The 27978-nt window shown below is 38.4% G+C and overlaps 1 protein-coding gene across 2 annotated transcripts; it reads right to left on the bottom strand.

Moving 5' to 3' along the window:
* Positions 1-27735, bottom strand: chrna7a (cholinergic receptor, nicotinic, alpha 7a (neuronal)). Of its 2 annotated transcripts, XM_062425132.1 has the most exons (10): positions 27613-27735; positions 21208-21347; positions 20150-20194; positions 19415-19524; positions 17565-17644; positions 13578-13745; positions 12918-13112; positions 9504-9590; positions 9166-9275; positions 1-1102 (listed from the first exon to the last, which is right to left on the bottom strand). In XM_062425132.1, the coding sequence occupies exons 1-10, from the start codon at positions 27665-27667 to the stop codon at positions 665-667; spliced, it is 1428 nt and encodes a 475-aa protein (XP_062281116.1). In that variant the 5' UTR covers positions 27668-27735; the 3' UTR covers positions 1-664. The 2 variants fall into 2 exon arrangements, with proteins under 2 accessions (XP_062281116.1, XP_062281124.1); XM_062425140.1 differs by lacking the exons at positions 21208-21347; positions 27613-27735 and having other exon boundaries at positions 20124-20183.
* Positions 27736-27978: the final 243 nt, after the last annotated feature.

Raw genomic sequence — 27978 nt, 5'->3', positions numbered from 1 at the left:
TATTTTTGATATTTTTTATTATTACAAAATGTTACAATAAGAATAACAAAGAAACAATAAGTGAGATCAAGTAAGAAAATTGTTGAGGTGTTTTGTTATACTTAGAACACTATTCAACAATAGTTTGTGTTATTAGAAATACAAAAATAACATCACTTAATTGTTTTGAATATACAAGTATTAATGTGATACAACAAATACATTTCAATACAAGATACATAGCTAGCTTTATTGTTTTATACATGGATTCGATTTTAGTTCATTGTAATGAACACACACGTAACATAACAAACAACAAATACATTCTTTGCTGGTTAACAAATAACACCACTTAAAACAATTCTGTAATATAAGTATTTTACAGAATCATGTTAAAACAGTACAAGGGGATCAAATTTAGATGTTTTATGATTTTAATACACAATTCGTCTGTGCAGTATAAAAAGGCAAAAACTGATAATTTTCACCACAAAATGTAAAGCATAGATCAATTACAATATTTATGCATTACATACATTTTGCCTGAATTAGTACTCAGTTAGACTTTGTTCTAGTATGGTTAAAAATATGGTGATGCATCCCATACAGACTTATCAAAATTACTGCCCCATGAGTTTATATTTATATTTTCTATTTTATATTGCTTTTTTTTCTGATCAAGCCCTTAAGAGACCAAGTCTTTGGAAATGGCCTCAACAAAGTTTGGAGCTGACATAAGAATCCCGATGGTACAGAGGAAAGTTAAGAGCGAGAAAGCCACAAGACAGAGCCGGTCAATAACAGCTGCAGCAAATTTCCACTCACTGCACACGGACTCATTCTCATCTTGGTCACGGAAGCGCTTGGTGATATAGCGCACTTCGTCTAGGATCGTGGCCAGCTCTGGTTCCAATGAGGAACTCTGACTTTTGGGGAGAAGTGCCCCAGAGTCAGGTGAGGTGGCAGCTGTGGAGTAGTGAATGTTCTGTAGGCCAACGCTGGCACCGTAGGTGGGGACGCTAACATTGCCTTCCCCGCTGTGGCAGGCTGGACGAACCCGTTCTTCACCAGGGCGCTTCATGCGCAAGAACCAGGCACACCAGTTCAGGAGGAAGACACGGATCTTTGGGAGTAAACAATAATTAGTAAGGTTAATGCTCATATTCACTTTTAGAGACAACACTAAAAACTGCATCCTTGAAAACAGTGCCTTTTGAGAAGTGACCTAAAGTCAATACATTCTTTTTTAACAATACCTCCTTTTTAAATCATAGTCCATAACTCATAGCCCATAGGTTCACACATTTCAAGTCTATCTTAAATTAGGTGCCCATATGAGCATTGTAATCTCTTTCCTGTTGTAATCAATTAATCAATCTTTATTTATATAGTGCCATATCTCAACAAAAGTCATCACAAGGCACTTTACACATAGATCATCGGACTATTGTTTTAGGACAGACTTAAAAAATTGTGAACTTATCCTTTAAGACTAATTCCTCACTGTCTAATGCCCCCAAAGTAATGACACAAGTTCATTAGTAAACTAAATGATTTTCCAAAGAATATATACAGTAAGGATCAATGACAAAATGGTGAAAAAGGCTTTCAGGTGGGCAGTAGATGGCATGAAGAACACAGAAAAGGTGGCAGCAGCTACTTTGGATTGCATCGTGTTTCAAGCTTGGCGCTCTCTCTCTCTCAGGGAGCATATTTTCCAAAGAATAAATAACCAGTTCTCATCCTTGAAATCTGGGTTACAAGTTTGGGTTACAAGGAATCAACTCAGGTTTCAGGGAGGCATTTCACAAGTCTATAAACCTCTTCATCTACTGACCAATCACAATGGAAAGCTGATTATACCATGCCTAATAGCAGTTTCTGATTAGGTGTCAAGTGACCCTAACCCTTTGAATCATATCAGGACATTTAAACATTTTTGGTGAACAGTTTAACTTCAAAAAGGTATGATTTCACAGCAGAAGGTATATTAATGTGTAGGTAACCACTGTGCTTTATGCTGTAACATTCTGTCACTGTACCTTTTCATTATGTTATTATATCCTCAGGCAGGTTGTTCTGTGTGGGTTTTTTTGTGATGGCCCCTGTGGTGTCAACTGGGAGTGTGCATCTGCTTCTAATGTATGTCTCTGCCTTGCAGGTGACTATATACAGTAACTCAGTGCACCTGAGCCCATTTTCCTGAAGTCATTTAAGCCACAGCTGTAGTCATTCTCACTCTCTCTGTTCTCCCTTTCAGACACCTGAGGGTTGTACTATAAAGGGGGATTTGGGGTTAGGGAGGTAACTTTAGGTTTAAACCTGGGTTGTCAGGGTTACAATGATTGTTCACTTCTTACGTCACTATGGTAACCTATGGTGCTCCGGAGTAGGTTAACTGATCTTTTTTCTCCCACTGATCAGTCAGATCACTGGGAAAAGAGTCATCATTGCTTCAGGATCCTGACATGGACAAAAGTCCTGAGTTTTGAATTAAGTGGCAAGTAGCCTAAAAAAAGAGTAATATATATTTGTGTATGTCAGTAGAAACATTTAATTGTTCCAGACTTTCTATTTCCACTCTGGTTTTAAAACGGAGCTTCTCACATCATATAATAATGATTTCAGCTGCATGTTAACTGTGTCAAGTTTATTTTATCCTTGGAGTGAAAGCTGACAGTGTGGATGATTTTACACTCTGATTCCAGCCTTGCAGCTCAGAATAACATGAGACAACTGTGTGATGATAATAGGAAATAAAAATGAAAGTTTGTCTTTTACTCAAATAATCCACACACTGTTAATTGGCTTATTATAAATGCAACATTTCGGTCAGATAGACCTCATCAGTCATTAACTACTTTTTCACTCGTTGCTTCTGTAATGTAACATACTCAAAATGGTTTCTTCATCATCCAGCATAAAATACTCACTGTATACTTAAGTCATATATTCTATCTACATGTATTTTAAGTCTTAGCCTACTTTTAATATGTGGAAATTATTTTTTAGTGTCTTTTTCTTTTGTATGATTACAGACTATCGTTTACACTTTGTTGAAGATGACTTTTTGCTGTCCCTAAAACAGAAGTTTTCTGCAGGTATCACCTTTTTATCTCATGTCATATGACGTACTTCATTCAATGGTTCTGATGATGTCGCTCGTATTTAACAATCCTGCCTCTTTCACATGAAAACACGCGTAGCTGGATATGGAAACGTGGCATTGAATGTGTGAGTTGATAGCCAGCTTTGTAGTACTGGTTATCTGGATGGCCAGTGTTAGGCTCAGTGAAGCCAGCTTACAAAAAGATATCCTGGGTATGTCGAACTTGTTTTGTATTACAGGCCACTTCTTTTGGTTTGGTTGGTTGTGCCATTTAGTTATTTAGTTTTTCCCACCCACACATTTACATGCACACATCATTCAAGCCTCACACAGCGCTGATTTCACTGACATTCACAAGCCATACTTTAATGACTTATTGCATCTTTAACTTGGTTTAATTTCCACCTCTAATCTGTTTTAATGTGGTCTAATTTTGTCTAATTAAGTTTCTTTGTCTAAATGTTTGCTATGGTGTGATGGCCCTTCTTGTTATGATCTCCTGAGCCAGGTCAGACAAAAGGGGGGTTGTCTAAAATGTCAGTTTGCTGAAAAGTTGGTTTTGGTGTTAGTCTCTGTAAAGTGTGTGGTGTTGATTGCACGTCTTGATTAGTTGAGAGAGTCTGAGAGTGCTTTGGTTTGGCTTTACACTGTGTGACCGGAGTTTTTTTGGCTCAAGTTTTGGGTCTTTGGGGAGACTCATTGTATATTTTCTGACCGTGTTGGGAATATTGTGGACCATTCAGAGGGCAGGTGTTACTGTTTTGTTACGCAATTGGACAGAGATTTATCCATTAAGTGGAAGGGCGTTTCCCTCTAAGGATTATGTCTGTTTATTTTCTCTCTTCTAGTGTGGTGGGAAAGTGGCTAAAGCAGTTGTCTCTGTGGACATATTCACAGCTGCAGGTGGCCAGTTGATGGTTGCTCTTCCGGGCTGTCAGGCTATAGTCATTGCCTGTATATAATTATTATTATTACTATCAATTCCAAGTTTAAGTACCCACCACAAGTGCCACAAAGACTAGGGTTGAGCTTTAGCAAGTTTTGGTTAGGCAGTTAGTGGGAAACAATCTGTCAAGGGTCATCAATTGCCCTAGTTTTGGTTTTCTGGTAGTGAATTCATTACTTTTCTGTATCGGTATTTGTAATTAAGGCCCCCTGAGTTTTTGGAGACAATCACTTGGCATTTGTGAATTTCTGTACCTGCAGCAGTTGTTCAGACACCTGGTTTGGTGTCAAGTGACCCTAACCCTTTGAATCATATCAGGACATTTAAACATTTTTGGTGAACAGTTTAACTTCAAAAAGGTATGATATCACAGCAGAAGGTATTTTAACGTGTAGGTAACCACTGTGCTTTATGCTGTAACATTCTGTCACTGTACCTTTCCATTATGTTATTATATCCTCAGGCAGGTTGTTCTGTGTGGGTTTTTTTGTGATGGCCCCTGTGGTGTCAACTGGGAGTGTGCATCTGCTTCTAATGTATGTCTCTGCCTTGCAGGTGACTATATACAGTAACTCAGTGCACCTGAGCCCATTTTCCTGAAGTCATTTAAGCCACAGCTGTAGTCATTCTCACTCTCTCTGTTCTCCCTTTCAGACACCTGAGGGTTGTACTATAAAGGGGGATTTGGGGTTAGGGAGGTAACTTTAGGTTTAAACCTGGGTTGTCAGGGTTACAATGATGGTTCACTTCTTACGTCACTATGGTAACCTATGGTGCTCCGGAGTAGGTTAACTGATCTTTTTTCTCCCACTGATCAGTCAGATCACTGGGAAAAGAGTCATCATTGCTTCAGGATCCTGACATGGACAAAAGTCCTGAGTTTTGAATTAAGTGGCAAGTAGCCTAAAAAAAGAGTAATATATATTTGTGTATGTCAGTAGAAACATTTAATTGTTCCAGACTTTCTATTTCCACTCTGGTTTTAAAACAGAGCTTCTCACATCATATAATAATGATTTCAGCTGCATGTTAACTGTGTCAAGTTTATTTTATCCTTGGAGTGAAAGCTGACAGTGTGGATGATTTTACACTCTTATTCCAGCCTTGCAGCTCAGAATAACATGAGACAACTGTGTGATGATAATAGGAAATAAAAATGAAAGTTTGTCTTTTACTCAAATAATCCACACACTGTTAATTGGCTTATTATAAATGCAACATTTCGGTCAGATAGACTTCATCAGTCATTAACTACTTTTTCACTCGTTGCTTCTGTAATGTAACATACTCAAAATGGTTTCTTCATCATCCAGCATAAAATACTCACTGTATACTTAAGTCATATATATTCTATCTACATGTATTTTAAGTCTTAGCCTACTTTTAATATGTGGAAATTATTTTTTAGTGTCTTTTTCTTTTGTATGATTACAGACTATCGTTTACACTTTGTTGAAGATGACTTTTTGCTGTCCCTAAAACAGAAGTTTTCTGCAGGTATCACCTTTTTATCTCATGTCATATGACATACTTCATTCAATGGTTCTGATGATGTCGCTCGTATTTAACAATCCTGCCTCTTTCACATGAAAACACGCGTAGCTGGATATGGAAACGTGGCATTGAATGTGTGAGTTGATAGCCAGCTTTGTAGTACTGGTTATCTGGATGGCCAGTGTTAGGCTCAGTGAAGCCAGCTTACAAAAAGATATCCTGGGTATGTCGAACTTGTTTTGTATTACAGGCCACTTCTTTTGGTTTGGTTGGTTGTGCCATTTAGTTATTTAGTTTTTCCCACCCACACATTTACATGCACACATCATTCAAGCCTCACACAGCGCTGATTTCACTGACATTCACAAGCCATACTTTAATGACTTATTGCATCTTTAACTTGGTTTAATTTCCACCTCTAATCTGTTTTAATGTGGTCTAATTTTGTCTAATTAAGTTTCTTTGTCTAAATGTTTACTATGGTGTGATGGCCCTTCTTGTTATGATCTCCTGAGCCAGGTCAGACAAAAGGGGGGTTGTCTAAAATGTCAGTTTGCTGAAAAGTTGGTTTTGGTGTTAGTCTCTGTAAAGTGTGTGGTGTTGATTGCACGTCTTGATTAGTTGAGAGAGTCTGAGAGTGCTTTGGTTTGGCTTTACACTGTGTGACCGGAGTTTTTTTGGCTCAAGTTTTGGGTCTTTGGGGAGACTCATTGTATATTTTCTGACCGTGTTGGGAATATTGTGGACCATTCAGAGGGCAGGTGTTACTGTTTTGTTACGCAATTGGACAGAGATTTATCCATTAAGTGGAAGGGCGTTTCCCTCTAAGGATTATGTCTGTTTATTTTCTCTCTTCTAGTGTGGTGGGAAAGTGGCTAAAGCAGTTGTCTCTGTGGACATATTCACAGCTGCAGGTGGCCAGTTGATGATTGCTCTTCCGGGCTGTCAGGCTATAGTCATTGCCTGTATATAATTATTATTATTACTATCAATTCCAAGTTTAAGTACCCACCACAAGTGCCACAAAGACTAGGGTTGAGCTTTAGCAAGTTTTGGTTAGGCAGTTAGTGGGAAACAATCTGTCAAGGGTCATCAATTGCCCTAGTTTTGGTTTTCTGGTAGTGAATTCATTACTTTTCTGTATCGGTATTTGTAATTAAGGCCCCCTGAGTTTTTGGAGACAATCACTTGGCATTTGTGAATTTCTGTACCTGCAGCAGTTGTTCAGACACCTGGTTTGACTTTTGAGTCAGTCTTGCAGTTTGAACAGGAGAAGTTAGGGAGATATATGGATAGGGAGGAGAAATTTGAGTTGGAGAAACTTCGGCAGTTGGAGAAAATGTGGCAAAACACTGAGAAACTTAAATTGGAGTTGGAGCAGTCCAAGTTACAGTCAATCAGAATTAGGCAAGCTTTCTCTGTGGAGGTGGGGTCTAATACGGAGGATTGTGATTTCATTGGCTCTGCACCGCGTGGTATTGATGTTGTGGCTAATTTGTGTTTGGTGCTGAAGTTTAATGAGCATGTCCCTGATATTTTTTCACTCTTTTCAAGCATGTTGCAGATGCAAAAAATTGGCCAGATTTAAACAGAGTGCTTATGCTTCAGTGCATCTTCACTGAGAGAGCCCAGGAGGCAGACTCAGCTGTATGTGGAGAGGATGGATTGGATTATGAGGCAGTGAAAGCATCTGTGTTAAATGCATATGAGTTAGTCCTCGAAGCGTATCACCAGAAGTTCAGAAATTGGGGAAAAGGTGATAAGCAAATAAACATGGAGTATGTCCACTTGGCTTCCCAGTTGTATAGTTGTTCAGCTGCAAAAGTTGATACTTTTGACAGTCTTTGAGTTGATTTGAGTTAGAACAGTTTAAAATCGCATCTCAATGCATTGCAGCTTATGTAAATGAACAGAAACTCTTCACCATACTTAAAGCAGCTGAATTGGCTGACCCACCACTTGTGGGAGGGCAGGTTGGGGTAGGTGCTGTTTTGCTGCAGAAATGGGAGAGGGTCAATAGGTCGATCTGCTACTTTTTCAAAGAAGTTTAATGCATACCAACTCAGCTAATCAAAGACTAGAAATGAGGTGTTGGGCTAAGTCTGGGCCCTCCAGCACTTTCAAGTGTATGTCAGTTCTGGAGGTAGCCCAGAAGTAGTTTACACTTACCACAACCCCTTTACTTTTCTTTGTTTATTGAGTTGGTTGAGTGATGGTTGAAGAGGTGGACTATGTTTCTACAGCCCAAGGACAGGGATAACATCGTGGCGGATGCCCTTTCTCATGCTCCAGTTGTGTAATGTAGTCTCTGGCGCCATAGTGGGCTGCCTGAGTAACAGCCTCGTTATTACATGTGGGTTTTTTTTTTTTTTTCGTTCTTATTGGTTTTCATAATTAATACCATTAGTATTTCAGGGATGCCTCTGGACCCCTGTCTTGTTAGGGAGGCTCTGCGCTCCTTTCCAGACACCTGGAAATCTTGGTTTGGTTTGTTGTGCCATTTAGTTAGTTATTTTGCTTTTTGCACCCACACACACACCCATACGTTCACACACATAAATCATTATAACCTCATACATAGTACTGATTTCACTGACATCCACATGCTATACTTTAATTAATTATCATCTGTAACTCTGGTTAATTGGCACTTCAAATCTGTTTCAATTTGGTTATTTTCTGTAATCAAGTTTCTTTGTTTAAATGTTTGTTATGGTGTGTTCTCCCTTTTTGTTGTGACTTCCTGGTCATTTAAATTTAATATTTTCATAATTCTCCACATTTCTACCTTGTAACAATATCTGCTGGACGTACAGAGAACCAAACACAAATGCATATTAATCTTGACAGACCAAATCAAAATTGAATATAGCTTTATAGCAGCATGTGTGACTAGAGGAAAGCTTGGCACGCTCAGCGAGCATCAAGCCTTTTCTGTGTTTAGTGCTATTTATTGCCTGTATTCATGCACACATTCATCATATTTTTTTGCATTTGACACCTCCTGAGCTTTTGTCTGCATATTTTTCAAAGAATATATAACCAGTTATCAGATACTATACAACAGATTTCATCCTTGAAATCTGGGTTGTAAGGAATCAGCTTTTCAGGGAGGCATTGAGGCATTTCACAAATCTACAACCCTCTTCATCAACTGACCAATCACAATGGAAATGTGATTATACAATGCCTAATAGCAGTTTCTGATTAGTTGTCAAGTGTCCTATAAATCAGGTATCAGGACCCATAAACATTTTTGGTGAACAGTTTAACTTCAAAAGGTTTGATTTCACAGCAGAAGGTATATTAATGCGTAGGTAACATGCTTTTTGCTATAACATTCTGTCACTATATCTTTTCATTATGTAATTACATCCTTCAGGTAGGTTGTTAGTGTGTGTGTTTTTTCTTGATGGCCCCTGTGGTGTCATCTGGGAGTGTGCATCTGTGTCTCTCCCCTGCAGGTGACTATATGCAGTAACTCAGTGCACCTGATCCCGGTGTATTTAAGTCATTTAAGCCACAGCTATACTCATTCTCCTTATAATTGCATTAAAAAGTTAGTCTTTACATATGCGACTAAAGGAAAATAACTTTTTTTAAAGACTACACAGATGTTAGATGAAAAGACACTCACCCACGTTGGCATCTTGCTTCCATTAGGGTCATGGTGGTGAAATTGTAAGACGAAAACTGTAGCAATTACTGAGAGACCAACAATGATCATAGTGGCGGCAAAGTACTGAGCTGGTAAAGAGAAGATAGATACAGGTAAAATTCAAACATGATGAAAATGCAGAAAGTTTAATTTTTCTGTGTCTAGTAAGACATCACAAATCCCTTCACAGAAAATCAAAATACTGAATGGCTGTTTAAGCATAATTACACTGTGATAAAAGAGAAGCCTTGATGAAATATGACTACACATACGCAGTAGTTGACATCCATACGGACTGTAACTTTAGCCTGGCTTACCTATTAAAGGCACTGAGTCTGATGTGGCAGGCATAATGTCTGCAACTATCAGCATGAAGACCACCAGGGAGAGCAGGACAGTAATTCCTGGGAAGGAGATCAAATCTCAGTTACCACTTCACAACACAGACTGTGATGCATTCAAATCACACAGTAATGAAAGGACCCCATGAATCTTTGATGTTCAAAAACTGCATACGTTGGCTTGTATATAACATTATGTGAAAAATGTGAAGTCGAACACACCATCCTTAAAAAATATTTTGTAATAATATGAAAGAGATTAAGTAGGCTATTCCCTGATTTTCAATTAGTGTTACGAACACTCATTGTTTTATTCCATTCAAGTATATCAAGTTGCATTGTTCTTAGTTCTTTTCTGTTCATATTTATTCATATTTGGCATAAAATCCTCCATTTTATTCCATGCATTTGTAATGCACTATTATTATGCAAAGTAAGCCTGGTTTCAAATGAATTTTATGCTGCTGCTCCTACAGTACAGCAATGCACAGTAGCAAAATGTGAGGTACAATCCACAAAAAATCCACTCAGTTATGCAGCTGTTGAAGATAGTCATATGTCACAGTCCCTCACACAGAGAGAGACAAATACTGTATACATGAGCAGACATTAAGGTTGGATCATCCAAGAAACCCAGCTACTCTTGCATTATTACATTATATAAGATTTATGTATTCATAACCATAACAACTACTTGCCTAATCTTAACCATTAATATAACCCCACATTTACCGTAACTTTAAACTAAGTTGTCACCTTAAAATTACGATACAGATTTACATCAAGGGGACTTGCTTTTTGTCCCCAAAAGGGAGTTGAATCCCCACAACATGACTGTCTAAACAGATTTACGTCCCCACAACATTAGGAATACCTGGTACACACACACACACACACACACACACACACACACACACACACACACACACACACACACACACACACACACACACACACACACACACACACACACACACACACACACACACACACTCTCTCTCTCTCTCTCTTTATAAAGCTTGATGCTTGATGTATGCAGTACACTATTAAGACCTTTCAAAACTATGTCGCAATGGGGAGCATTAACATCTACAACAGCATAGTATACTTCACACAAGCAGCTCTCATCTCATATTCCTTATCTGTCTATAAGCTATTAAAACATCAGAGGAAATGCAAACACATAAACACACACATACACAAGCCCACACATCTGGCTCTAAAGTACAGTTTGCACTCACACGTAGAGTACACACACACACAAATACTCACAGATACTGTCTACTCCCAGCCTGTATAATTTATGCATGAAATACACTTACACATTCAAGTATACTGTGGCTACTGAGATAACAGTTTGCCTGGCCAACTGACAGTTAAATCAATCCCTCAATCCTGATGATAAGCTGACTACCCAAGACAACAAAGGAAGTGGATTAATGAAAACAATACCACTGTTTATCATAGAATTACTGATTACCCAGGACACAAATGGGCTGTAGATGGAAAAATATACTTAAGAATTATAGAAAGATTGGCTTATTAATATTGAAACCACTTGGGCTGTACAGGATTATATTTGATGATCTTACTAGTTTTCAATTTATTTGAATTATGTCCTTTTGATATAAAATTATGAGGGCCACAACTAATTTAATCATTTTCATTATTGATGAATCTGTCAATTACTATAATGGAAGGCCCCACAATGCAGCAAATTCTTACATCTGAGAATCAGGTAGTGTTTAAAAGTTTTGCTTTTCATTATTTATACATGAATTATCAAAATAGTTAATAATTAAATTTCTTTCGATCAAATAATCAACTAATCGTTGCAGCTCTAAAAATTACATTACAATAGTTGTGTCATTTTTACTGTACTTGTGACATAAGATTCAATATTTAGTTTATTGTAAATTTCTTGTGTACCTGAAAAGCCACATAAAAAAATGAGTGCTGTTCCTCCCAGCCCAAAGTGGTGCGACAAGAAAAGAAAAAAATATGTATCTAAAAAAACGCACAATGTGATAAAAACATATAAATCTAAAGTGAAAAAACAAAAAAGAATGAATAGTTAGCGGCAGAACTTTGCAGGCAAAAGGTTCAATACATTTTTGACATAATTTCTGGGAGTACAAGAGAAGAACAGTGATCAATCCAATAACGATTTAAAGGGTCAGACGTGAGTTAGACTCGATACAGGCCCGAGTTCTGTCAGGTTCTCAGCAGCTGAACTGTGTCTAGAAACAAGCTGGACAAGTGAGTCATAAGCTGAATACCTAATCATTATATTACTTAAACATGATGTTATCTGCCAATGCAATGACAGAACAGGGCTATCTGGTGTGTGTGTGTGTGTGTGTGTGTGTGAGTTAGGCTCTGTATGTGAGCTGTATTGATGAAACTCTGAGTGAAGAGACTACAGCAGGTCAGAGAGACAGTCTGCATGCCAGAACAAAAATCTTACATTTATAATTGTAATATTCTATGAATTAGATCAAAGTACTCAGTCTTCAGTCTCTGCCATGCATAGTTATACTTTGTATACTTTAGAAAGCATTTTACTGTCTGCTCTGCAGTCACTTGCCTGCCTTTTTTTTGCTTATCACGGCTGTTGCAACAGTTTGTGCCAGTATGTAATATTTACACTGAGTGGCCCGAGCCATGGCATATCAACCAAGGCTCCTCTGAATTCTTTCTTTTGGTGGAGCTCTGAGACCTCTCTACTATTAAAACATATTTCAATTATGATTTTTCTATATATAAGTGAATAGAGTTTTAGAAAAAACGATAAATCAACAAAATACCAACAAAAAACAAAATGAACTGCTTAATGGCAAACTGCAACAACTATTTAAAAACTTAAGCCTCACAAAAGTAACATTTATTGCACTATTGGACATTTTCATTTGAGTGCATTACAATGTAAAGGTATAGCTCCATTTCTGGTCACTCAATGGTACAGAACATTTGTAGTTTTCTAGTAGTTAATAAAAACGGTGTTACATTTATATTACAACTGAATCAGGACACTATTTTCTTCTTTGGTAAGTAATGATAAATTCAGTACTTTAAAAATCTCACAATAAATGAGAGTCCCTGGAAACATAGTGTGCCGACAGTATCCTACTGTGCATTGTGTAGCCTCCCAGAAATTGCGATTGCACTCTTATTTTAAATTGTCTGCAATGAAGGCGACATAGACAGATGATCTACATTATGTTTGAGCGAGTGTGTGAGTGTGTGTGTTTTTATCATTGACCAATGTCAGAGACAATTTCAGAGTAAAGACTAGTTAATTAGGGATGGCTTATCCAACTGGGGGCAAAAGCCATGTCCCCAATTGGTAAGGACCTTGGTCACCCTGTGTGTGTGCTTTAGTTCCCTAACCCAGTGAGATCTTCTCCCCAGAGTCAGCTGGTAGCAGGAAGACGAACAGGGCCAGAATGGAGATCAGGACACAGGGGATGAGCAGATTGTGGCCGTAGTAGAGGGTCCGTCTCCGCAGCACCACGGTGTAGGTGACGTCGGGGTATGGTTCCGCACAGCATGCATAGCTGCGATCGTTCTTTTTTCCTGGCATCTCTGTGACACAAAGCAAAGCACAATCTAGTCTGACAGAAATGGAGTGAGAAATTTCAAAGACATTATCATTTCATTGACACAGGGAGCAATAATAACAGGAGCATCCGGTACAAAAATGGGCTCTTCTGTGGTCAAGTCGATTTGACATCATAAGCTTCAGAAAGGTTTTAGGATTTATTATTGCAGGTTTACTATGTTTAACTGTTTCACACAATAGATGCAGCTTCTTTCCCATTTACAGTTCATATTTTCCATTCACAGAATAAACTGATACAGAAGTTCAACATAAATCCTAAATCCTAAAAGACCTATATTTAAGAGCAGTGATGTTTACACAAACAAGGCTGCCAGTGCTTTACCCTCTGCCCCATGCTATGTGTGTTTTCAATCCTTTTATGTATTATAACCTGCGTTTGTAATGCACTTTTGAATGTCAAACTGATGGACTTCACATCATCCTCTTACCCACAAGATCCCACTCTCCGTTGGCCGTATAGGTAGATAAATCCGCCTCCAACATCTTCAAGTCCACAGACAACCCACTGTACGTCCAAGAGCCAAACTTCAGTTCACATCTCTGTGTATCAAAAGGGAACCAGCGCACATCGATGTGGCAGGTGCTCTTAAAGATCCCTTACAGATGAGGTGAGAAACATAAAATGACAAAAGATTATAGACAGAGTTGCTTTTATGCATACTAATAATAATAATTTACCTGTAAAAAGCTATTTTAGAAACAGAGAGAGACAGAAACTGATGGTGTGATAATTCAGAGCTCTGTAAGAAAGCATATTCAAGTACTTTGAAATAAAAAGGAGATTGAAAAAATATATTACAGTGCCCGACAGCAGGAGAGGCAGCAAAAGAAGTTTACTATATGATGTCCTAGTGCCATCCATACTAACAAGAGTAAAAAATCCATCATGACAATGAGATTAAAGTGGGCAGTAATCCCTCCGGGAGAGCCAGGCACCATACTAATTTCCATCCATATTTAAGAAAGATATGAGACGTCGGTAGTAAACAAGGTCTCTCCTCTATCTCAGAGCCATGAATGATAAACTTCAGCAGGGAATGAATAGAGATGGGGAGCAGAAAAAACACAACGACGGCTGTTTACTGCAGTGAACCTCAGTGGCAAGGAGAAGTGTTTGCAATTTGAAATGATTTGGGATGCCCATCTCAGTCATATCTGTGTATAGTTTTACTCATTTAATGCAGCTGTGTTGAGCTCAAGCGGCAGATGACAATTCTGCACTAATATGGCATTCAATGAGGGTTCATTTGGAAAAAGTTCAGAAGCAATTTGCTTGTGACAGAGGCAATCAATCCAGAAGGGATTCGGTGATGGAGCTTTTTACGTTGGTATTGATAAAGATGTTGAGGCAAAGCAGGTCAGCGCTTTTGCGTGCTAGGGGAAAAAAGGGGAAAGAAGAGCCTGCCAGGGGAGAGCAGTAATAACCAGCTGCGACAGGAAGGCCGTCTGTTTGAATGGGCTTCCACTTAATATATCTCTATGTGTGCATGTGTGTACACAAATGGGTTGATGGTTTAATGGTAAGTATCACAGATCTTTTACGACCACTCTGGCGGTAGTGGGTCAGTAGGGGTTTGATCAGGAAAAGTGCCTCATGGCTCAAAGCGTCTGACACAAACAGAGCGAGATGGTGATGCGTCCATGTGTTTGGAGCATCTGACGTTACATTACTGTTCTGGAACAACACATTTCTACAACACGGGGACATTAACGCATTAGTTAGACATTTTGGAAAACGTGCTTAGCCTATTCCACGCTAGAGTTAGGTGAGAGGATCAACATCACGATAGTGTCTGTTGCCTGCCGCACCCCCGTTGTTTACATCATCAACCAATCAATCCTTGTGTTTCCCTCCTTTTCCAGTGCCTGCCTCACTCCAGCTGTGTCTTGTTCTGTGATTAGTTGTGATAGTCGTGGTCAATGTATAATGGTTTTTGCAGCTGTTGCTTTTGCCCCTTGTGTTTCAAGCCAGCAATGCCTTTATCTGCCTATAACAAGAGTCTGGCAATAAAAACGTATTTTTTTCAATTCTTATTGCCTTCCTATTGTATTGTCCGCCTGCATAACTGTGAACATTTTGACTCATCATGAATGTCAATTGTCAAGTCAACAATTTCTATTGACTTAAGAATGTCTAGAATTGTAACGTATAGAGACCAGATGTTTTATGAATCTATGCCAAGTGTTGGGTTCAGCAAGAAACTTGAGAAGAAACGGATGTTGAGTTGAACTTACAAGAACTAGACTTTTGCCAGCCCTCATTTTCATACTTTTGAAAGCCTTGTCTGTACAAGTGATGACCCGAGTGCACTGTGCAAGCGAATTGAAGAAATGCCTGAAAAGTTCATTTTTGTCATCTGATCCTTTCTTGGCCAAACAGAATAACCATCAGTGGGAAACCAACCATCAGATTTCTTTTAACTCTCAACAAGAAAACTAAAAAGCATATTTGAACTATTCCTCAACTTCCTGCATTTTGGGGTGGATATCTACCAAGACGTTAAATAAAAAAGAGAACCAAGAGAAAAAACAAACTCAATATAAAACAACAAAAGCTAGTGATGGTTTTTAAAAAAACAAGCCCCTTAGGATTCTGTTAAAATCTTTAGGGAGGTAATTCAAAGCTCCCATTAATAAAAACTCTGCAACAGATGCAGTCTAGCTAATTTAAACCAAAATGGAAATCTCCAAAAAAAAATACAGAATAATATATATACAATTTTCATGTTTGTACTGCATAATGGTAGGAGTTACTAAAGAGTGTGAGTAAACTGTTATAAAATCAAAAACCTAAAAAAAAAATTTCTCTGTCCACAACAGCCTTTGATTTAGTGAAAGCAGAGAGAAATCTGAATGGGGAAATTAATCAGTGTTACATTCCAACTGTTACTGTCAAGTGGGAACAGGACAACTTTAATATATTAATAATTTCATTACATTTATGATGATGAATTATGGATTACAATATCTAAGCTATTAAGTTTATAATAGGCAAATAAATTGTGTATTATTAGCAATTTCACACTTTTAAATAATTATGGTTGTAATATACTGCATGATACTTTTTAAGACAGTGAGATTTATGATTTCAGCACATGGTCTGAGACAGTTATAAATTTGTTTGCAGCGTAAGAACAAATCAAGGTAAGAACATATAGATGAATCCTCAATTTGTGCTTAAAATTTTCATACGCACTTTTTAAGCACAGATTTGTGCGTATACCATTTGTGAATGAGGCCCATGGAGAGATTTCTGACCAGCTGCATCACTATGTGGTTTGGGACTTGCACTGCCTCCAACTATATGAACTTGCAGCGCATTGTGAACACAGCTGGGAATATCATTGGTGCTTTTCTCCCCTCCCTCCTGAACATTTACAACACAAACCTAGGCCTCAAAGCAACAAACGGAGGCCATCTGGGAGAAGATACCGGATGCCAGATGCCTCAGAGCATGCTTTGCCAGATTGTATAACAGCTTTATCCATCAGGTTGTCAGGAACTCTCTCCACTTTGCTTCCAAAAAGCCATAACTGTAACTTACATGTCCCACCACTGGCACATTCATTAACACAAGCCATAAGACCTTGCTGACAAATTAAAACAAAACAATTGGCTTTATTTATAGGAATAAATCCAACTTCCTCCTGATCTGTAGGAAGATGACTGTTGAATCAACTATCTTCACAGCCATAGATAATGGGGATGCAATTTACAGAAATGCCGCTGCCTCCACACTTCGGCTTTTAGACTTAATTTATCACTCAGCTCTTAGATTTATTACCAGTGATGGCTACAGTAGTCACCACTGTATCCTCTACGATAAGGTCAGCTGGCCTTCTCTGACTGCAAGATGCAATAATCACTGGTATTTGTATATCGTTAAAGTCCTGACCGGAAAACTAACATTATACATCACATCTCTATTGCACTGGAACTCTGGTCGACTTCTAACCCTCAGTGCCTCGTGCTAGGACTGAACTTGGAAAGACTACTTTTAGTGTTAATGCTGCAAACTCAGGCATCCTCTTGCAATGTGACTTAAAACTGAATACTCCCATACCTCTTGGACAAAATTAGATGATTAATCAAAACTGACTCACTGCCTGTGTGTAGCTGTTTTAACTGGTTAGGCATCCATGTGTAACCTCTGCACCATTGTAAATGAGGGTCGCCCTCAAAGGTTTTCTGAGAAGCTTAAATAAAGGTTGCAATGAATAAAGTATTGGTTATGGTTAAGTTAGGCTAATTAGTTAAACTGTAGATCTGTTCCCCACAAAACAAGCCACATTTGTCACTCTTTTGATATATTTTTATGTGTGAAAAAATTGCTGAGGAAGGACACATTTCAGATGAGTAAACATGGTTTTGTCTGATACTGAAGAGTGAGGGCTACCTGAGATTATGGATTTTACCTGGAGGCACGTAGGTACAGGAACCCGAGGACTTCACCAAAATGTTGGTTTTGAAAGTAGCATCAAATCTTTGATCTGCACTGTGGACAACATGGGACAACATCAGTATTTATTGCTGTGTTATCTGCAACCAAAGTACAGCTTCAGTGGAAAACACCCATAAATTCATGCACTGTTACAACATTTGCGAGAACCACTATTAATTATGGGGATGCAACATAAATTTGGATGAGCCACAAACAGCTAGGGAAGCAGGCATGGTGGATAATACAAATATTTCTCCAACTCATTATGCAGCAGGTACACAGCACAACTAATGCAACATTTCCCTGGAGACGGTTGTTCAGTGGTTACCCTCGTTCTCCCCTGCTATCCACAATATCACTCCCTCTAATTGAACTCCCAAGAGGTTGAGGCAGGGTTGAGCTGAAGTTGAAAGACTTGCTTAAAAAAGGAATAAAAGGGAAAAAAATAATTGAAAGAGTCTCAAATTAAGGCTTTACTCAATGACAATGACAAATGAAGTACAATGCCTTTTCCCTCATTAGTTGATGGGAGAGTAGAGTGCCTCTAATAAGAATTGTCCTGATCTTTCCTTTAATGATTGATTAATAGTGATCCCGATAGCATTTCCCATTTAGGGCATATGATAAAATGCTCTCTCTCCCATCTCTTTTTGCACAGGTTTATTTATCTTTCTAAATGATTTATTGCACCAAAGCACTCCTGTCTGTACTGCATTTATTTAAATTGCAGAGCACAACTAACCTTGAAGTGTAGTGTTCTTGTCTGAAAACCAACCTATAGCTCACAGGACAGGCCATATCAGTGCAGCACAAAAACATTTCTGATTCAATAGTTGCTCAAATCTAACAAAGAAAAATATTAATTTTATCTACAGTATATCTTTCAAGCTTGTATCAGTTGAAATATCTGAGTGTGTTGTTCCAACAGGAATGAGATTTAAGGTTATTTTTTTGTAATAGCTCAGTTTACCCATCTTTCATTTTCTACTTCTGAGTCTCTCTCTGCAAAATATCCTCAATAAGTAATGTGACAATACAGGGTCCGAAGCCTTGAAGATTCCATGAAACAGGAGTAGGAGCCTGAATGTTTCAGCATATTCTCACATGCAGCCACAAAGATATATGTATTTTGTTTTGTTCCGGATTTGTTTGAAAGGATTTAACAAAAAAAAAGTACTTGACAATCACAAAGGTATAATATAGGCTGTAGGCAGCAAAGAGGCAGGAGCACATTGATGGTCATGCAGCAATGACTTTATTCTATAAGCTGTCATTTCAGCAACAACGTTCCTTCTTCAGAGTTTTATGTTAATGGGGTGGACAAAATATCAGGAACTTTTTTTTTTTTTAACTATAATGCACTCCAGTACACCACCACCCTCTAGAATATATATCATATCACCTTTATGAAAATGTCAACCAAAACTGAAAATGTACAAGCTTGGTACAAGAAGAATTTATGGCAGAGCTGTTATATTGGAGTACCATGTGAGTAATATGTAGGGTTAAATGATACAGGACCTGTGATTGCCATATAATGTTTAGAGAATGCTGTAAGATTTTATGCATTGTAATATTTTGTGTTATTCAGACCAACACGTTTTGACTTTAATGGCACTACCAGACCATTTGATGCATCCCAAAATACATTATTCCTTCATATGTCAGAAAAGGCAACAAGGACACAAAAATCTAAAAAAATATATCATCCTTCCAAGATGCCCCGTAGTATTGTGCAGTGGACAATATGTGCATGCTGCATTTGACACCATGCATATCCAATTACAGTTCAGCACCCAGCAACTCTGTCCTCATAATGCCTACCTGTTATAGAGCAGAATGTCTGGCTTCCAGATGAGATGGTCAGGAAATCTCACGTCGGCCACACCTGGATAATCAGATTCATTCCACTTGAGGTAATGATCATCCCAGAGCTGTGGGACACATTCAGAGACATAATGTATTCATATTTCACACACATGTCCACAACATCCTGAAAATCTGTGTGTGGCTCTACGACTCTGCTTTGGTAAGCCTTGTTTTAAAAAAATCTCAAGCTGGGATTTAACACCAGTGTGTTTGTGCAGTGGTAGAAGACATTTATGCTAACAGGCAAAATAAATGATGGCAGGTTCAGGCAATGTCATGCCGTGATCTGTTACAAGGACTGATCGCAATCTCTGTGCAGGTGGCATCTGGGGAGGACTAAGACTTGCAGATTTCCCAGGAACGTGAACCAATATTTTTTGCAGATCAAACAGTGTGAGGAATAAATTTACTTTACCAAATTTTGAACTGAATAATATTGTATTATACTTTTATTTCAAATTGTTAGTGTGAAACAAAACATGCAAATCAGCTGTGGGTTGTAGCTGAAGAGGCTATGAAGGCCAGATTAAAAAATAGAAGTCGACGGAAAGACACATAGGTCACCAATGTTATTAAAACTCAAACTGAAGGGGACATGACTTGAAATTTCTTGCAATCCAAAGAAAGTGAAATGGAATAAAAAAACTGAAGGGGAAAGGCCCACCTGTGAATTGAAGGGAAAAGTCTTACCATTTGCACCCAAAGGTTGGTTGTTAATGTTTGTTTCTTCTCATCCTGTTGGCGAGAAACATTGTATGCGTTAATATTCAGGTACTTTGTTTATGTATTTCTTGTTTTCTCTCAGAAAAGTTTGTGGTAGACTTGCACAGGTAAGTAGTAAGAAAACAGGTGCTGGACCAAATAACAAAATCTGTAAAAGCAAGGAAAAAGTCTGCACACTGCAGCTCCCATTGCAGGTAGATTTAATAGGACACCACAAATGCTAGAGCCAGCGCGGAGCTGCAGTGTGTGGCCTTTTTTCAAGCTTTTACAGAAGTAAGTCATGAATGAAGATCCTTGCAACTCAAAACTGACTAAGATTTTAACATCCAGAGCAGCTTCATCCTTCAGTGCTGTTTTAATGGGAAAATACTTTCCTGTTGAGAAGTGATGACTTCTTAGTACCAAAAAAAAGCAAGTACAAAGACAGAATAGATTTTTTGAACTTCCGTTCAATATTTACTAGTAGTTATTTAATAATAGTAACTGATTGGTTTTGCTATCTCAGTGAGCTTCTGATAGTTGCTTTCTCAATATTCTGCTTGGCCAAGAATGATTCAGAAGACACATTAACTTCTCAGGCATTTCTTTAGTACGAGTGCTCAGGTCATCACTTGTACAAAGTGTGTGAAAGTATGACAAAGAGGGTGACGAGAGTCCAGTTTAAATAAGTTCCATTAACAGCTGTTTCTACTCAAGTTTCACTTCGCATAGATTCAAAACATCTGGTTTCTATATGTTACTGACATTCCTGAGAAGTGTTGTTTTGGATTCTAAGAAACTCAGAAACCATGTTTGTGCCACATCTAAAATGAATGCATAAAAGTACATTTTGAACACACATAGTTGTAAAATATAGTATATCAGTTTCCATAAATGGCATCTTATTCTTTGTCTCTCACTTTCAGTAACTGAAGACATTAAAAAAAATCAATAATGGTGATGTGCACCAAACCAAGAAAGGGTGAAAACCCCTTCCTTGTGCAGTTCATATGCATGCTATCCGTGAAGAGCCTCAATTTACGCACCACATCTATGATCTGCACGAGGTTCAAACCCAATTGAACTGTGAGAGTCTGAGAGTCTTCGGAGACTGGTCTTTCCAGTGGGTTGTAGTCTTTCATCAGGTCATGGTACAGTCTGTGCTGGTTTGGCCCTTGAAAAGAAACTACAAAAGACGTAGAAACTTGAACAGTATGTAAACGTTCATAATCACTTCAGAAAAAAATTAGTAACAGACACTGTTAGACATACTTATTGCCAATTAATTCTTTTTATTCATTTACATGGAACAGTGACCATGGCTGAACAGACAAATGTGATGCTAAGACTTTCCCAACACAAGATTAGAAGAGTAAGATATCGCAGTACTGAACAATTGGTGATCGATGTTTTATTAACCAATTCTAGGGTGGTGAAACATATGCAGCCCAGACAAGGCAATCATTCAAATACAATACCTGGACTAGATTAATTGAACTGTGCAATGTGAAATCAAACCTGCCCCTCATTTTAACACACTCCCATCTCACCTTTTGAGTCATGGAGCATTTTTGGCAGCATCTATTCACTTCACTAATGGTGTGGTAGAAAATATATATTTATGGATATAATATGTATTTCTGATATGTATCTTTATGATTTTTAACAGTTAGCGCATACAATTGTGTCAAAGTGACAGGAACATTCTGCTCTTGTTTACGCTGGATAAGGCATGATTTCCCGCTTCTATTAATGAGTAAAAGGTTCTGGTCTATGTCAGAAGTGGAGAAAAAAACAGTGACTGGCTGACATGCATTAGACGGCATGGGCGAGAGGCATTGTTCCATTGGTGGTACTTTTGTATTCATACATATTTTCAGTTCTTTCCATAGAAATAAATCAAGTCTGTTGCAATAAAGATCTTGAACTTGGACCTCATTTTGCAGCTACAATGGCCATAACCCAATTACCCTAAATCACCTATGAAAAGAACATTCTCCCAATGATTTGGCACAGGGCTTGTTGACTGTAGGCATCTCCTCATTCCTCTGCTCTATTTGGCATCTGGTCTTCTTTCATAAAAAGCTGAAAGCCAGTCTTTGTTCATGGCTGAATCCCCCTGCGACCCGTCTCCCTTCCAATCCCACCATAATCAAATTTTACTATGAGGAAGAACAAGAAGCCATTAATATGTGCCATTGTTCAAAAAATGTGTGTCATACATTCCAGTTCAATACTGGCCATCAGATCTCCACTAGGAACATTTCAATAACAAACTTTTTTTAACAAACTATTACTACTAGTCAAGCACTATGCATGATGGGAAATGAGGGATTAATTCTAAAACACTATTATGTTTATGCACCTATTTGTAATTTAGCATTTCCCATCATGCTTAGAGCTGGACTGAGTAGATTGTTAAGTTTGCTGTTTTATATTCCAAAATGCAAATTTTACTTTTTGTTAGTGTGTCTAAAGTGTCTGTCAAGATGGGTTATCTTGGTAATTGTCATTCTTGTACTGGTTTATAGTTTTACCGAGGGGTGAGGTAGCTGTTACATTTCTTGACCACAGCTGTATTTGCCACCTTGTTTTTCAGATCCTGTTCCCTGCGTTGTATGTCAATAAAGGTTGACATTGCTGATAATGGCTTCCTGTCTCTCATTTTGCACTGCCTGCCACAACATACATATGGGTGACAAATTAAGAACAACCTGAATCCATGAGTGGAAAACATAACAAATGCAGATGCTTCTACACAGGTGCACTGCATGATACAATTAAGCAATTAACATCAGATCATTCTCTGTTGCTTGTATATAAATGATGAGCAGGTCCAGTTGATTCTGACTTTGTATCAAGATGGCGAGAGGAAAGACAGACAGGGTTGGAAATGTGGTCAACAGCATACATTTGATGACTGTGATGTTCGTGCATTAGTGCGATATGTATAAGGAATATACATATCGTCAATGCAGGACGTGATCAGACTGTGTCAGCAGGAACAGTCCGTTGAAAATTACATAGAGAGGGATATTATAATAGGCCTGCAGTACATAAACCCCTCATTACAAAGATGAATGCACATTTGAGAATTCAATGGTGCAAAAACCACAGACACTGGTCTACAGAGATGTCGAAAATAGTGATATGGTCAGATGAGTCATTATCATCATATTCTCGACAGTTGAGCGAATGCATGTGTGGAGTACACCAAGAGAAGAAGAGAAGATAGGCCTGAATACTTGACCCCTATAGTGAGGGGAACTGGTGACACTGTTATGCTGTGTGGGGCATTTGTTGTGGCAGTTGTTGTGAGTGATTATACTATGATGAAACATTTCTATCCTGATATAGGAGTGGTCTCTTCCAGGATGACAAAGTTCTCCATAGGACACGGGGGGTCATTGAATGATTTGATGAGTTTGAAAATGATGTGAATCATATGCTATGGCCTTCTATGTCACCAGATCTCAACCCAATTAACACCTATAGGAGACTTTGGACTAACATATTAGACAGCACTCTCCACCCTCACCATCAAAACACCAGATGAGGGAATATCTTTCGGAAGGATCCGGAAGAGTTCATAGACTGTAGAATCAGTGCCAATATGTTGCTGAAAGCAAGCTGTGAGCCAATTGGCAGAGATGCTTTCTAACTCTTACTCAAATTCAACAGCCTTAATAATGTCAGAGCTTTAAGTACCCCAGAGATGGGCTCAGACATTGAGATGTGGATGTATGTGTTAACTCAACTTCTGTCCATCTTCCTCTCTACAGCTCACTCTCAGGGGAAGCCTCAATTAGTTACTGCCTGTGAAGTGCAGTCTGATAATTCAGGGATTATTATCATTAAATTAATTTCCACAGCGAAAATATTCAAAAATCAGAACAGATCTGAGTAAAATGATGAGACAAAGCATGTCTTGAGCGTCTCATGAGATAATTACCATTTTTAAAATCAGATATCTTAAAAACTATATAAGCTATAAACTATATATATGTTTTTTTATTCCAAACACAGGCAGCAGGGTAAGGTCATATATGTCAGAAATATACTGCATGTTGCAACACAGGGGGAACATTGTTTCTTTTTCTGGTCACTCTTTACAATGAGGATCTTTAAATCAAGAACTTAGCATTACTGTTTTTAGATCGAGAACATGCAGCTGGGTAAGAAGCTCATATATAACAGAAATATTGAATAGTCTCTGTTCAGTCACTCTTTACACAGAAGATCTTGAATGATGGACTCACTCCCAATCTGTAGAGTCCTCCTAATGAACAGTCCTACATGTCTGTTTGTCCATTTTACTTGTTTGTCCCCTCTTCTGCCATTCACAAACTGTCTGCAAGTCTCCACTTTAAACTAATCATGAGACACCTCACACCTCATCAGTAAAAGCTGTGAGAAGCAAACAATTTACACAATGCAAACTATAAGTCTATGGGACAAAACATGGTGAAAATTAGTGAACAAGATGAACCAATGGGGTCGTGGCCCTCTGCCCCGTGATTTTAATGTTGCTCCAACCTCTTAAAGTCTGAGCAGTCAATGGTCCACACATGGTCAGTTTCACACTGAAGATGAACATACATCATTCTGCATATTGAAGCTCTGTTGTCCAACTGAAACAACAGGAAGAAAAACGTTTTTCTTTTTTTTTTTAGTGGAGGGCAGTGTTTCATCTAGGTTGACTGCTCTGGGGTGGCAGGGCCGCTTTGCTACCAAGAGTTTTCCAGGCAACACAACACAAAGGTTGATTCACGTTACATAACAGGGGTTTTCAGTGTTGCACAGAGATGAACCCAAACACTACTGAATTAAGAATTACTGGGTTTTTGGCCTTATTTTTGGCATTAAAAAAAAGTTTTTTTTTTTAGTCTGGCAGAGGTTCACAGGGGAAGTGAAACATTGGAGGGGGACTTAAAGCCCTAATGAGAAATCTCTGAAAAGAGAAAATATGTGGACTGATATGTCTTGGGCACTTGTGACAACCATTCCCATCATAGGGTTGGTAGCATAGACTGTATATAAAATGGACATAACATCCGTGACGTCACCCATTGGTTTGTGGACTGCTGCTTGGAAGCGGATAGTTTCGGATCTGGGCAGCGCCATCTTGAAAATTTCTGGTGCATGCCGGGTAAAAAAAACACACGGATTCTACTTATATGGGCATCAGGAGGAGCATGAGGCGCCCTCCTGAACCTGTGAACCAATCAACCTGTAAATCACGACGTAGCCACGCCCTAATGCATACCCTGCTTTATCGTCAAATATAAAATCAGGGAGGCCAAAATTTCACAAATGAACATCATACTTCATTGAAGAAGGCTTTAAACTAGCGATTGAGACCATAAACACATTTTTGAAAACGTTTACTGAGGTTATAAATCAAGTGAGAAGTTGGTGAATTCTCCATTGACTTGTATAGAGACGGAAGTCCTTTTGACACCAAAACGGTCGCCCCCTGGTGGCCTTTTGATAGAATGCAGTTTTAAGTTACTTCCGCGTTTGCATCATTTCAGAGGACCGGAACTCCCCGCCTGGTTGGTAGTCACACACTATGGGGTTGGTTGTCCCTATGTTATTATCTTTTATTTCTTTTTGATTATTATTTTTATTGACAGATAATCAACATACAACCACATAAACATCAAAACCCGAAACCCAACTTAAACATACACACAGGAGCACCTTGGTAGCTGAGTGGTTAAGCCGCATGCCACATAAAGGCAGGATCCCTGATTCGATTACAACAAGGGACCTTTACTGCAGGTCATTCCCCTCTCTCTTTCCCTGTTTCCTGTCAGCCTCCATGCCACCTGCTGTCAAATAAAATAAATCTTTAAAAAAACAAAACATACACGCACACACCCTGGGGAGAGATTCAAGTAATTAAGAAAGGGTCTAAACCACAAAAATCCATAACAATACATCTAATATAACTCATAAAAAGAGGTACAGACACAAAATAGATAAGGAAAAGAAAAAAAACTGTCTACATATGGATGCAATCAAGCTGAATCTAGTATTGCACTAAGGGACCACAGACCTTTTCCCATTTGTGCTGACATTTTAAATTGTTAGAACGCAGTTTTCCAAGTGAATAACTAAAACAAGTTCATGCAACCAGTTTCTGAAGCACTACCAGTTGATGCCTACCAGTCCAGCCCAGTAATAAAGCTTTTTGAATGTGTAAAGGGAGAGTTAACCAGTCCTCTGAGCATCCAAAGAGAGGCCCTATGTTATTTTAATGGAGAAAGATGAGAAAAAATGGAGGCAATCTTAAAAATGAATTAAGTTCAAGTTCTTTGAAATGCAACCACATAACACACCTCCATCATCGAGAGAACATAATCAAGAAAAATCATTCCTATAAGTGCATTTTTTATCCTTATATAACAACGTTGTGCTGCTTCACTTCTCTGACTGCCCTGAGCACTACATCTGGCGGAGTCTAGCTCTTGTTTGTCTTACTGACAAATTATTGCCCATTTCTCTGTCTTAACAGAAAAAAAGGACTAGATGTGACAACCAACCCCAAAGAGAACGTGACAAGCATCCCCAACTGTTTTAGAGCATAGATAAGAAAAAAAACTTCATATTTTTAATAGTAATAGTTGTATTATAAATCCATTGTGTAAAAGCCTAGAAGAGAAGTACTGGAAATTTAAATTTTGACACTAAAAGTCCTCTCACCTCTGTGTCAAGTCCTACCCCTGAAATTACCTTTTTAGGTGACCTCTCATCCAAATTGTGAACATTTTAGTACCAACTTTCTTTTAACAGCGACATCTAGTGAATGTCTGACAACCAACCCCAGTCTCCCCTACTGACCACACAAACCACACAATGTATACTTTGGGTTTACACCACAGTCAGTTAGACCTGTAACATTACTGCAAACACGCCAAAGCATATTTCACCTTGAACAGCTTTAGATGAAACATTTTTCCACTTACAATAACATACTTTTTATGGGTGCATCCTTCCATCAAATGGAAATAATTCATATGCTTTAGCCCAAATCCAGCTTCAGTAACTCAGAAACGTTTACTATACTTTAATAGCCAATATTAAAGATGTGGGGGCGCTCAATATCTAAATATCTAGCTAAACTTTCCCTCTACTGTAACTAAGTACAGTTTAGGCTTAAGTAGCGTTCAAGAAACATAATGTTACCGGAAAAAGTCAACGCTTGAGTACCATAAAAAAAAAAAAAAAAAAAAAAAAAAAATATATATATATATATATATATATATATTTTTTTTTTTGTGTATACAACAGGTATCCAATTAAGAAGCTTGCAAAATCAATCCAGAGCGGAACAGTTACATTATAAACATGAAACCTAACAAAAAAAAGGCGACCCCCCCTTGTAGTTAAAAATGTAAGTTGTGCCAGTTAATTAGCAATTAAAGCACATGTGGACTTAACTGTACCTTTTACTGTGAAGGCGGCGACTGCAACGAAAAGGAGACATTTCAGTGAGTCCATGTTGACGGCAGCGACGATTTGAAGCACAGATGTTCCTCAGTTCATCGCAAAACCTGATATTATGTACGTGTGTGTGTCTATGTGTGTGTGGGGGTGCAAGTGGGGTGTCGGGGGTGTGTATTCAATAACTCCTCCTCCTAATGAACAAACTGCGGTTTGGCAGGACAGTGGTGAGATGTGTTGTCCCATTGGGTGAAAGCCTAAAAACTCTTTCTCTCTCACACACACACAGTGCACATACAGTTCATACAGTGAATGAGTATGCTTCAAAAAGTGATGTATTTCTGTATTAAATAGGAATCACACAGATA

The sequence above is a fragment of the Scomber scombrus genome, chromosome 1, assembly GCF_963691925.1.
Source record: "Scomber scombrus chromosome 1, fScoSco1.1, whole genome shotgun sequence".
NCBI classification, from domain to species: Eukaryota; Metazoa; Chordata; class Actinopteri; order Scombriformes; family Scombridae; genus Scomber; species Scomber scombrus.
This window is presented reverse-complemented; position numbering and strand designations above follow the sequence as displayed.

Excerpts from the sequence above, each read along its gene's own strand:
- chrna7a (XM_062425132.1), bottom strand. The coding sequence starts at position 27,667 with ATGGACTCACTGAAATGTCTCCTTTTCGTTGCAGTCGCCGCCTTCACA. Across the intron at positions 19,525-20,149 it reads CCAACCTTTGGGTGCAAATG|CTCTGGGATGATCATTACCT; the intron begins GTAAGACTTTTC and ends TGTGTCCCACAG. Across the intron at positions 9,591-12,917 it reads TGGGGAGAAGATCTCACTGG|GAATTACTGTCCTGCTCTCC; the intron begins GTTAGGGAACTA and ends TCTCCTTCCCAG.